General features: G+C 37.9%; 2 protein-coding genes across 2 annotated transcripts; both read left to right on the top strand.

Moving 5' to 3' along the window:
• The first annotated feature begins 6,897 nt into the window (after positions 1-6,897).
• Positions 6,898-9,247, top strand: chchd10 (coiled-coil-helix-coiled-coil-helix domain containing 10). Its single transcript, XM_084388256.1, has 4 exons — positions 6,898-7,116; positions 7,672-7,903; positions 8,744-8,885; positions 9,059-9,247. Exons 1-4 carry the CDS (start codon positions 7,073-7,075, stop codon positions 9,076-9,078), a joined length of 438 nt encoding a protein of 145 aa, XP_084244382.1. The 5' UTR covers positions 6,898-7,072; the 3' UTR covers positions 9,079-9,247.
• Positions 9,248-9,742: 495 nt separating this feature from the next.
• Positions 9,743-13,112, top strand: ddt (D-dopachrome tautomerase). The gene is made up of 3 exons (XM_084388257.1): positions 9,743-10,225; positions 10,351-10,526; positions 12,425-13,112. Exons 1-3 carry the CDS (start codon positions 10,118-10,120, stop codon positions 12,495-12,497), a joined length of 357 nt encoding a protein of 118 aa, XP_084244383.1. The 5' UTR covers positions 9,743-10,117; the 3' UTR covers positions 12,498-13,112.
• Positions 13,113-13,199: the final 87 nt, after the last annotated feature.

The raw sequence follows: 13,199 nt of genomic DNA, 5'->3' as shown, positions 1-13,199 counted from the left end.
ATCACTTTTTCAATAATTTTTTTTAAAGGAATATAAGGCATTCATTTTGAAATTACTATACATCATTAAAACATAAAACAGTAACCTGTCTCATATACATAAGGGTTAAATTCATTAACAGAGGAGAAACAGTACTGGAGATGAAAGGTTTATACGTGAGTAAAATACAGACTTGCTTTTTTGAGATTGAAACAAAGGCTGTGTTCTCTATTTGGCACCGCTCAGAAAGTGGCATGCTTGATTTATCCACCTGACCCTAAAAGCACCTGACAATGAGAAGACACATTTCTCAGATGCCTCTGGTTAAAGCGCATGAACAGTGTCATTAGTGTTGAGTCCATTGTTGAGGAAATTGCCTGTTTGGGAAGCAAGCAAATTAAAGGGCTTTTGCCAGTCTCTTTTCAACAGCATCAGTCTGTGGTGTCAAGAAATTTGCAGTTTTGAGGAAAGCATCTGATGTGCCAGTGTCAAGTACTGACCTTAGGAACAACTTTGTTTCATCGTTCAACTTTGTCAAATCTTTAGTGTCTAACGGCACTGACTGTTCATTCTGACTGACTCGAACAGCATTCCACATCTTTCATGTGCTTTGTTTGTTCACTTGTTTGTTGTGTACTAACTAACGGAGAAAAATCCAGCTTCATTTTTCTTCTCAAACCTTTGGCAGTTTTTCATTTTGTTTTGATATAAATCACAGCTGGGGAAAATGCTGAAACTTATATCTATATCCTGTTTTAGAACTCCTGCCAAATGAGTCAGACCCTTCTTTGTCTCCGTCACTGTAACAAAGAGCCTTGTTTAATTTTGCTCCACGCATTTGGATCCAAACCAAGAGAAATCTTGCTATGCGAAGCAGTTTTTTGAAAGAGTGGGCTGACAATGGTTTTCAATAGCTGCCCTTGGAGGGACACGCAAGCTTCTTCAAAACAAACAAACAATTATTACAATTTAGCCCGATTTTTTCTTCTAAACTTCACTGGAACTAAATCACAAAAGGTTTGGTTTGACCGTTGGGTATTTCAAGCAATTTCAGAGATAAGCTTAGACTTTTATCAGGAGATGTTGGTTTCCTATGATCTCCAGCTGGAGCTCTATTTCCCCTCAGCGTTCTATAAATCGATAAGAGGCATTCATCTATTTTTTAAGGTGAAGCTTCTGCACAATTTCAAATTCAATTTTACATGAACCCTCCAATCCTAATAAAACATTTTAGCACCATCCTGTGGATAAACAGAGAGCGTGTTGTTACACGCTTTACTTGGTCCAGCACTCCTGAACCTAATCCACCTTTGTGAGTGGATTTCACCTACAGCCTCAAAAAATAAAGGTTCTTAATTGGCATCTGTGGTTCCATAAAACCTTTACATAGCATACAAGGTTCTTTTTAGTGGGAAAGGGTTCTTTAGATTATTAAAATGTTCTTAAAATAGTTATTTTAAAAGATTTTTCAAGGTTCTTTGGGGAACCCAAAATGGTTCTTTTATGACTTCCCTGCTTCCCTCTTTTTGAACCTTTATTTTTAAGAGTGCTGCCCATTTCCTCAAACTAAATGCCAGTGTTCGTTAACCCTTTGACCTGAGCCAACCACAACAGAGCCAATGAGACACGCATATAAATCAATTATGTCTTCATATAGCTGTCTGAAAACAAAGGAAGACTGTCCAGACTTCCTTTAAAATCCATCAATTCCCCTCACTTTAGTGGAAAGAACCACAATGAGGCTGACTCATCTCAAATAACAGGGTCACTTGTAAACCCCCATTAGATGGGGGCAGGGGGGGGGGGGGGGGGGGGAACACATTTTATTTCTCTCGGTTTTCTGCCAGGCATCCCAGGTGCGCAAAGCCGGAGAGATCAGAAAATGAAAAGCACAGATAGTGAATTCACTTCTGTTTGCACTGTCAGCTCTGTGTGAACGCAATATACCAATAGACGCTTCCACAACTACTAAAGGTACGTCTACCGTAACAGCACCTACTATTTACTTTAAACTCACTCACACTTTGCTGCGACAGCCCTGCGGTGAGCTTAACCGTGTACCGATAGCTGTAAAGTTAAGGGCCTCCTTGCTGTAAAATCTCTGCTACTGAACATTCAAAGCGCATTTACAGCAGGCAGTCTCAAAGTATGGAAAATCTCTAGAGATGTTGCTTTTTTGTCTTTTTACGCCATTATTTGATGTTTTGGTTGTAAACATAGGTATGTCTACTCTCTCTCTCTCTCTTTCACATCTGCACACCTGCAAAAATCAAAGTCAGCATCTACAAGGGGTCATTAGGGAGGAGATCTTTAGGCTTCCCATCATTGCATTAAGCTGCGACTGAATCACATAATCACTGACACGCAGGCACATTGATCCGTTTAAGAGAGTGATGTCTAATGGTACAATTCATGCCCTCATACACACTGGCTCATAAACATTTAAACGTATCAAGGACATTTCTGATAGCAAAACCCGAGCCTTAGAAGTAAATGGAATACAAATGTGTCTTTTGACATTCAACACTTGAACTCCGTTTTACGAGGTGTCTGGTAACACTTATTTTTCTCCCTTCCATGAATTATAGTCCTTTTTTAATTCCTCCAAAAATAGTTGGGTGAGTCAATTGTGAACGACAGCTTCGGGTTCTTCCCAGGGGAGAAAATGCATGTTTTATGGTAAAAGACAGATTTGACACAATGCTGAAAATGATTCATGTATCATCAAGCACATGATCTGAATTCATGCCTTCTCCAGCTGGTTCTCTTCCACAAGTGATTATGGTGTATCCGTACAGGACCTGAAATGACACTTAAAGCTACTAAACATATGGGAATAGAATATGCTGTTAGTGTTCAAAAGTTTATGGTCAAAATTTAATTTTTCAGCAAGGATGTATTAAATTGCTAAAAAGTGACAGTAATGATTTTTACATTGTCACAAATCTTTTTCAAATAAATTCTATTAATCAAAGAATCTTGAAAAAAAGATCAGTTTCCACAAAAAAAAAAAAAAAATTAAGCAGCACAACTGTTTTCAACATTGATAATAATAAGAAATGTTTCTTGAGCACCAAATCAGCATATTAGAATGATTTCTGAAGGATCATTTGACACTGAAGACTGGAGTAATGATGCTGGAAAATCAGCTTTACCATCAAATGAAATGTACAATTTATATTAGAATAGAAAACAGATATTTTAAATTGTAATAATGTATTTCATATTATTACTGTTTTAACTGTGTTTTTGATGCAGCCTTGGTGAGCATAAAAGACTTCTTTTAAAAGCCTTGAATAAAAATTCAACCGACCCTAAACTTGTGAACCATAGTGCTGTCACAGGCCTATAGGCCTAAAGTAAGCGCACAGGGACAAAGAATTCCAGTAAAGTCTCTTTAATACAATAAACCACCGAATATAGAGCAGAATAACAGGGAAAAACACATCCACAACACAAAGAAAAGACCAGACAAAGAACTGAATAAAACAGGAGAATATTTACACAAATAAAACACAACGAAACTAAACCAAAACAGAACAGAACATACATGTTACAAGTGCATGTTTCATATTATTTTTTTTGTTTTTTACTGTTTAAATTTAGCTGAAAATGCTATAATATGATATTTGACCGGTTCAGTTGTGACATCTTACCCCATATAGTGTGACAACATGTCCCACTAATATGACATGCTGTCATAATAGATCAATGTGTTTTTAAATTAACGTTTTTTTTTTTTTTTTTTAGGGCAAATATTATAGAAATGTTCAATAGCTTTAAGATGTGCACTTATACAGAAATAGTCTGGGGTAAAATGAGTGAAAATAACCCCTGTCTGTCTCCCCTATTCTGTACATACATTTTCTCTGCTTAAATTGAGATTCCTCAGATGAAATCCTTCACTAGTAATTACCCCTCAGACAAAGTTCAAGCAGAAAGATAGTCTGGTTTAGTAACTCCTTAGTTTCCCTGCTAAATTAGTATTTTATCAACACACACACACACACACACACACACACATAAAAACACCACACAGCATTGTGCAGTTTGATTACAGAGATGAATGGGTGGTTGCAGTTACAGGTGGGTTTTTACTGATTGAGACAAGTTCTTTGTTTCAGTGCCAAATGTTTAAAGCATTTATATAGCTATTTTGGGAGTGCAACTCTTTAAGATTCAGTGGTTTGTAAGAGGCGGGTATCACTAATGACGCCTATAGGGAGAGAAAGTTAACAGTGGAAAAAGATCATACAGCCAAAACTACCTGAAGCCTCCCTTTTCTTCCTCTGTACCCCAAGGGACTTTTCAATAATAAGGAATCCTGTGAAGAAATTACAATGCTGGAACCCTCACATCCCACTAGGATCATGAACCTTTGGGGTACGAATGGCATTCAGAAACCTCTAATGAACAACTCAACAAAAGACTCGCTTCTATGTTTGCTGTATTGGTATTGTGTTGATCCATGTTGTGCATTTCAGTAATAATAATAGCAATCTTTATGCTTATCACACAAGATGTTTGCTTTACATTTACGCATTCGACTTACATACCTTTTGTGTATCATGCTACAAGTTGAACTACAGGGGTCCAGATAGGCTCCATACCAGCATGCAGCTGTTAATTACGTGTTTATTTGTGAAATTCTATGTTGATTAAGAACAATAAAGCTAAGGTTTCGATCATGAAGACCAAGAGGTTCAAAACAAGCTTCTTTTGTGTTGTTGTCAGTCTTTCTCGGGGTCCGGGGCCCCCTCAGTCTGATAAAATGCAATCCAGACTCCTCAAACACTCCACCATGGAAGCAGCTTCAACCAGACCCCTGAGGCTCTATTAAACGTCACTCAGTGGAAACATGAAAGAAAGCCCCGTGGAAATGAATCATAGCCTCTACCCCTCCTCACCCTGAGCCCTCCATCCCATGTGCCTGTGACCACAAGAAAGAGCATGGAGAAGGAGTGGAGGTTATAAAACACAAGCTGGCTATAGTGCAACTTGTTGTTTAGCGCTGTGATGCGAGATGCAAATGTTGGCACAGTGATATATATATATATAATTTCTTTCATCTGTTGAACACAAAATAATATATTGTGAAGAATGCTGGTAATCAAACAGTTGATGGAAGCCATTGACTGCCATAGTATTTTTTTCCCCATACTGTGGTTTTCCATACAATGGTTACAGTCAACTGTTTGGTTACCAGCATTCAAAATATCATTCGACAGAAGAAAGAAACTCATTCAGGTTTGAAACAACTTGAGGGTGAGTAAACGATGACGGAAATTTCTTTTTTGGGTGAACTAACCCTTTAAACTGCTATCAGAATTTTTTTAAACGTACATAACAAAATGATTGCACTATATTTACCTCTTGGATTTTTTGCTTTTAATTGCTTTTAATCATTCTGGATTCACCACAGACGCTTGTGGAACTCTGGTGCATGCCTCATCACGGACCATATTGGAAATGGTAATGAAATTCCTGTTGAGCCCTATTGGTTATTTAAGTTCAATCTCATAAAGTCATATAATGTAGACACAACAGACCACCTATAATGCTGAAATAAGGCAGAACCTTATACAAAACCTAATGTATGCTGAATCACCTCCTGCCATCTGAGAATGGGGTGTGAATCATGCCCATTTAAGTAAATTTGAGCTCCCCCATGCCACACACTAAGCAGAAATGATCAGGCCAGCTGTAACCACAACACAATCTTGGACATTGTTTGTGTTGTTTTTATGTTTACGTCCCTGGATTTGACTAAAAAGCATTTATGTCAAATTACAATCTTCCATTTTGCCTGAAGTTGAACCTTTCTTCACAGATTTATTTAAGACTATAGCAGATGCTTGTGTGATTCAAGAATTTAAAGGGATAGTTCATCCCAAAACGTTGTCCTCATTTACTCACCCTCATGCTATTTCAAACCTATGACTATTTTAAGTAGAACAAAAACGTTATCCTTGAGAAGAATGCCGAATGAAAGCAAATGGTGAAGATGCTCCTGTTGTTGAGTTGAAAATTTCCCAATGTTTGAGTTGAAATGAGGTGAAAAATCAGAGCTTGGGCATTCACAAGAAAGAATGCCATACGGGTTTGAAATTATATGAGGTGAACATTGACAGAACTAACAACAAATGGATTACAGGATTTATCTGAACTTAAATTTGATTTAGAAAAGCAAGGATGCTCATAGAACATATAAAACATAATCAAATCACATTTTTAAAAATAGGCCTACTTAAAACCAGCAAAATAACTGAATATGTTCAAATGCAAATAATTCTACATGACAATCTGGGAAAAATCGAATGGGTTAAAGAAGACAAACAGTAGGCTAGGCATATATCTGCATCTATCTTCCCAACTGAGAGATAAAATAGCCTACAGCATTAAACAATGAAAGAATCTCAATCAAGCACATGATACAATAAAACATAACACATTTAATAGAGCCTCTGTATTTTTGTTTACACTTTCCACTCGCTCTATTCTGTGCCAAACTGAAATTACCCTATTATTGTATAGGCCTATTACAGTTCGACTTGCAAATACAGTTCGATGGTTTCAATGCCGATATTTTAGCGCCATCTAGTGGGAATGTGTGACATAAGATGAACTAGAGCCTATGATGTAATGTAGTGTAGTGTTTCTGTTTAGTAACATGTAAGAAAGGATTTCACATTCACAGTCATGAATTTAGAAAATGAAATGAAAAAATATGTCAAATCATTCTACCCAAAATCTCAAATGCCAGTATTCTACAATCTTGCCTTGGTAGTTTAGGAAAATCTTAGGAATCACGTGGGCATAACTGTTATACATAATACATTTACGTCACACACACACAGACAAAAATAAACCAAATTAATCGCGGCGCTTTTCTGCAATTTCTAGAACACTCACGCGCGCATGCGCCATGGCTGTAGTTAGAGTTACCACCACACAAGGTCAAACGCACGTGCGCATACCGGCTGTCATTCAGCAGTCTGTGTGGATAGAGAGGATATAACTACTCCAGCGCTTTGTTCGAGACTTTATAATAATAATAATTGGGCATTAATTGCGGTTACGATCTACTTTTGAAATGGCAAGAGGAAGCCGCAGTCGTCCTTCAACAGCACAAGCAAGGTATGCATTGCCAACTGATAGTTTTTTTACACTGTAAATCTGCGTTAGCGAGCTGCAAGCTTATTTTGACTCAGTGTAGGAGTAAAGTTACACGATATGTTAGCTGCATTCAAGGAAAAACTAAACTCCAGACTTTGGGACTGTAGAAAAAAAACAAAAAACAAAAAAAACCCCACTAAACAATATTTGTTTGCTTAGAAATTAGGGAATTCAGATATTCCCTTTGAGTATCCTAAATGCATCCAGAGCAGTAACTTAGGTGAAAGGTCAAACCAAAAACCTTTTTCATAATGACAAGGAGTTGAAAAGCATTAATATCTGCTTAGTATTTATTTATTTATGCTTAATGTCTGTCATTTAATAGACTATGACGCAAGCAGGTATAAGACTTATCTTCTTTCCATCTAAAGTTGCCAAAAGCAGCTCAAACTAAGTCGTGTTTGCATCACGTGATACGAATTCAGATTAATGTAAAATATATTCGTTATATATATATGTATGTATAACTTGCTTATACTTAGTTACTTAACATAGTTCACCTTATTTCCTTGTCAGTGCTCCTGCCCCGTCCTACGCTCCAGCCCCCGCACCACCTCCTCCAATGGCAGTGGCCCCTGCTGCGGTCCAGCCCAAGCAGCCAGGTCTCATGGCCCAAATGGCCACCACAGCAGCCGGAGTGGCAGTCGGTTCGGCTGTAGGGCACGTGATGGGCAGTGCCATCACAGGTGCTTTCAGTGGAGGCAGCAGCAGCAGCTCGGAGGCACCCAAACCAGCACCTACATATCAGGTGATGCCTGGAAAATGTCATATTTCTCATATTTCATTTTTTTTCTTTTCCATTGAGTGCAACTGTTTTATTGGGATTTTTAAAAATGGATTCATTACAGAGTTATAAGCCATGAACCACATCCAAAGTTAAAACACTACAACCTTTGATTTGAAGCAAAGTATTTACAAAAAGTTAAAGGTACAAGACTTAAAGGTTTTGAGGGAAAAAACTAAAATCCCATGAAGCATTGCAAATGACAAATAAAAAAAACACAGATATAAAACTGTTGGTTTAGAGATGTTGTTTACAAATATTTAAGTAGTTTGGGAGCGTAGGGAGCGCTTTCACAGTGCCTCATGGGACTTAAATTTTTCTGATCGTGCAGAATTATGGGTAATGTAGTTTTTCACCAGGAATTCTGCTGTTAAACATGATCATTAAAAAAGTTGAAATAATGCATATACCACTGATTAACAACCTCGTAACTCACATTAGTTCTGTCTTTAATGGTTTATATGTTGTTGTTAAAGAACTTATTACCTTATGGAGAAAATTAATGGGATTTTTACTTCCAGTACCCGACTGTTGCACTCGGCAACAACAGTTCATAGTGCCCACATATATCAGGCTCCAAAAAAAAAAAAAAAAAATTCCATGGGTGCAGTTTTCCTTAAAGTCACTATCAATGTCAGGAAACTTGTCTAATAGATCGCTGGCGTGCATATGTGATGATAATGATTAGATTGATTTGAATGTACTTTTTTATCTTCATGAAGAATATGGAGCAAACCGAGAAGCATGGCAGTGGTTACATCTCCTCATCTTGTATTTCTCTGTCTGTTTTCTTCATGTTTTCAGGAGCCCTCACGACTTCCACCCTCTCAGTCTGGCCCATGTCTCTTTGAGGTGAGGCAGTTCCTGGACTGTGCCACGACTCAGGCTGACCTGACCTTGTGCGAAGGCTTCAATGAAGCTCTTAAGCAGTGCAAACTCTCACAGGGTAAGCCTCTCGCCAACAGACAACAACAATTTCAAATCGGATTTTGTTTTTTTTAAAGTGCTTGAAATGCGACAAAATGTTTTGTAAGAACTACTCACGAATAAAGTGAAAGATACACTTGCATTTATGTAATGTGTCAAATAAAAACTCTTAATGATATGTTGTCTCTTTAGGTGTAACATCTCTGGTGTGATGGAGAACTTGGAAGATCTAAACACTAGATTGAAGATTGGTCCTCAAAATCTCCAGCAGTTAATTTGAATGACTTATTATGTAGATAGTTGTGTAATACATACCAGTACTTCTGAATGTGAGATCATGTAATGTAAAATGATGTTGTACAATTAAAAAGCTGCTATTTATCCTTTTTCTTTGGTTTATTTTTTTAAGGATGGCACGTCTTACAAATAATATGTCGTCATGCTGCTCTGATGTGTAAGTTTTCATGTGCACGTGAAACAGTGTATGCCGTTTGATAATGATCTGTTAATGACTTACAAGGATCTAATAGAGTTACAAAACAAAAGCCTGATAACTAGTGATATGGCACTCTTTCCTAACTAAATTTGCACAGCAAGACTTGATTACACAATCTCTTGGTTTGTCAGTAAAGAAAAAACAAATACTGACAGCATTTTTTACTTTACACAAACAAGAAGGAACAGAGCATTGGATTCAGTATGCAGAATAGAAACACTATTTTGTAACATTGCAATTTCATTGACATTAATTTTGACAAAAAATCTTTGATTCAACCCGTTTAAATCTCATCCGTACAAGAGGCGTGAAAGGAATTCGGCACGCTGACCAATCACAGAGCTCGGTGAAGAGGCGTCTCTGTCTTTCAACCAATCAGAGAGGGCGGTGCATCACACGGAAGAAGAGGCTGTAACGGGTCGTTCTTCTCACACATTAAGCCTGTTTTATGCTTCTGCGTCGAACTGCCGCCGTAGCTACGTCGTAGGCTGTGTGTAGCGCGCGTACCCTACGGCGTACCCTGACGTGCACCTCTCCAAAAATGTAACAACGCGTCAATTCTACGCGGACACAAGCGCTGTGATTGGTCTGCCAGAACCCCTCCCTCGGGGTTTCACACGCTCCCTAGGTACGCGTCAACGCGGACAACGACACAGAAGTATAAATTAAAACCAACACGTTGCCTACGGCGTATAGGCTCCGGCGTAGGTCCGACGCAGAAGTATAAAAGTCGGCAGCAGAAACTTGTGAAAAAAATGCCGGTCATAGATTTAGAAACTAACTTACCTGCAAGCAAGTTTCCAGAAGACTTTCTGAAAAGACTATGCACGACATTGGCTGCAGCGTTGGGGAAACCGGAAGACGTGAGTATGACAAAATAAGCTATGCAAAGAAAAAGAAAAAATTGTGGTTCTTCTATGGACAGAAGAGATTTTTCTCTCCACGTGCCTTGACCTTGATCATATAAATTCCGCCTCCGTGTCTCCAGAGGATGAATCTGGTGGTAAAGACTGACCTGCCGATGATGATCGCAGGGTCCTGCTCCCCGTGTGTGTTGATGTCCGTGTCTGCCATTGGAGTGACTGATACTGCGGAGAAGAATAAGGAACACAGCGCCAAAATCTTCCAGTTCCTGAAAGGAGAGTTTGGGCTGAGCGATGAACGGTATTAATACAAAAAAGACGGGAAACAAAGGGTTGAACACACTTTGAATATATTGGCGATCTTTAGTTATTCTGCTTCAATAAAAGTTATAGTGTAGACATGAGCTTGAAATCTAATAAACAAAAAGAAAAAGAAAACTTTTAACAACTGTTACTATCTTTGTGAAAGACAGACCAAAATATTGTTGATTGACATTACATTATTGTGCGTAACTATCTGATATTGTCCCTCCCCCTAAGTTAATAAGTAGCAAATCATGGGGTGCATCCACTGATCTATATAATAACAATAATAATGTCATTTTGTATAGATCAGTGGGTGCATCTCATTCAGCTCCCTACTAGTTGCTTAGGTCATGAATCGGTATATCATGTACATGTATTCTGGCACTGGTAAGGACCCTGGCTCACTACACATTGGCTGCCTCTGAAATCTCATACTCTCTTGAGAAGGTACTTTTGAATAAATAGCATGAGTGTGTCTAGTATTAATGTAATCTGGATGTGTATTAGGCTACATTCGCCATGGTCTTATTATCATGTGACCTACCAGCATCAGTTGCGTCGCTTCACTGCCATTCATAAATCGCCAGAAGTAGGTCATCTGAGTACTTTTTGCCTACTCTTTCATGAGTACTTTGAATTCGGACATACTTTTTTTGTCACATACAAAAAAAGTATGTCACACATTCACCTACTATAGTTGGGAAGTATACAATTTCGGATACGGCCATTGGGACACTGATGACCAGTGTTGCCAAGTCTGTGGTTTTCCATCGCTGTAAGTATGATTTCAGCAGTCTAACACACACAAAACACCCCCCAGACGTTCAAATTCAGTAGAGAATTCGGCAGCCCGATGGAAAAAATCTCATTGAGCTTTTTTTGGGCTACTTTTGTTGCACAGACCTGGCAATCCTGCTGATGACGCTATTTTCGGCGACATGACACCATCCTCATTGTACAACAACATTACAGGCATTTATGCACAACAGCAGAACTGATGTCTTTCTGACATTATTTTTTAAATGTTATTTAAAGTACATTATGATAAACACTTTGCTTGGTATACATGCAACATTTCAGCCGTAAACAAAATAACAAATGTTAGCTAGATTATGTATATTTATGCTGAAATATAATTAAATAATAGTTTGAATTTTAAAAACATCTATCGCGTGTCATTATGTGTGTTGAGTTGGCTCACGTGCTTTGTGTTGCGCTCCAGAATTTCAGTCAAGGGAACATAGGTGCATCTGAAATCGCATACTTCCCTACTATATAGTGGGTGAAAAACAGTGTGACAAAAGAAGTATGTCCGAGTTCACAGGAATCATAAAAGAGTAGGATGACCTACTACTTCTGGCGAGATTCTGAAGTGTGTATGTGATGGACACTTTACTATCCCATGACCCTTGAGACCACAGGAGAGGATTTGTGAATGGCAGTAAAGCGAAATAATTGACGCTGGTAGGTCACATGATAATTACAACAGGGCAAATGTAGTACATATGGATTACATTCATACTACACACATTCATTCTACATAGAATGTACTTGTTGGCAGTTGTGAACTAATTATTCTATTTTGGTGATCGTTGGGAGCCGAAATCGAAATTCAATTAATTGCACAGCCCTAGTTTTCATGGTGCATTGTGAGACTTTTAGGGAGCAAATGTTTCAGTGCACTGGTAGGATTTTGCAATTGAGACATCCCTTAAAATGTCAGACTCCCTGATCAGTGCCCTGACTACTGAATTAGGGATCTGATTGAGACTCAAAATGGCTACCAGATAGACCAACTTGCCTTAAAAGCGACTTTTGTTCAAGCCATAGTTTGCATTATAAAATATAATGTCCTGACTCCTGATTGTCTTTCTCTTCTTTGTTCTGTTGCAGTATTTTAATATTGTTCTACCCTCTGGAGCCATGGCAGATTGGGAAGAAAGGAACAGTTATGAGCTTCTTATAAGGCATTCCTTGTTTGAAAGTGAATTCTTCATATGTGATTCCTATTTGGGATTCAGCTAGCTGGGTTATAAGGAAGTTGTGTTCTTATAGGATTAAGAATATTTAGCATTAACATCTCCAGGTTCTCTTGAAAAGTAGCTAATTTATGCGATTTGAAAATAATCGGTTTACTAATATGTTAAATATAAAATGCATTTAGCATTTTGATAGCAAGTCATAGTGGGTTGGGTGTGTCTATTTTTTAGTTTTAAAAAGTTGAAGAAATGAAGCTATAAGAGTATATTATAATAATGTATTCCATTAGCATTGTGTTTGTCAAACTTTTCCAGGGAAAGTGCCACATCAATCAGTTACCTATATTAACCACATCTATCAGTCTAATCAGACCATATAAGAATAATCATCTAATCACAAGCTTACAAAAGCCATAGAAATTATTCAAAGCCAATGTAGTCAGTTTAGAGTGATTTATGAATTGCACATTTATTTTAAAGACATCAGTTTCAAACACATTTTCTTTGGCATAGTACAGAGTCAGACTGTGTTTGTCTAGAACATTGATTCAGCCTTCCAGATGAAGATTTGCAAAAACAATAAAAAAAATAAATGAGTAAAATGTCTGTGTAATTCATTCTGGGGATTTGGTACGACATAGGTTGCATTTGCTTCCAAGGGAAAGTAGACAAATTAAGTTCAGAACTCT

This window comes from Rutilus rutilus (assembly GCF_951802725.1).
Source record: "Rutilus rutilus genome assembly, chromosome: 18".
Lineage (NCBI taxonomy): Eukaryota > Metazoa > Chordata > Actinopteri > Cypriniformes > Leuciscidae > Rutilus > Rutilus rutilus.
The sequence above is the reverse complement of the archived record's forward strand: the minus strand, read 5'-3'. Positions and strand labels throughout refer to the sequence as shown.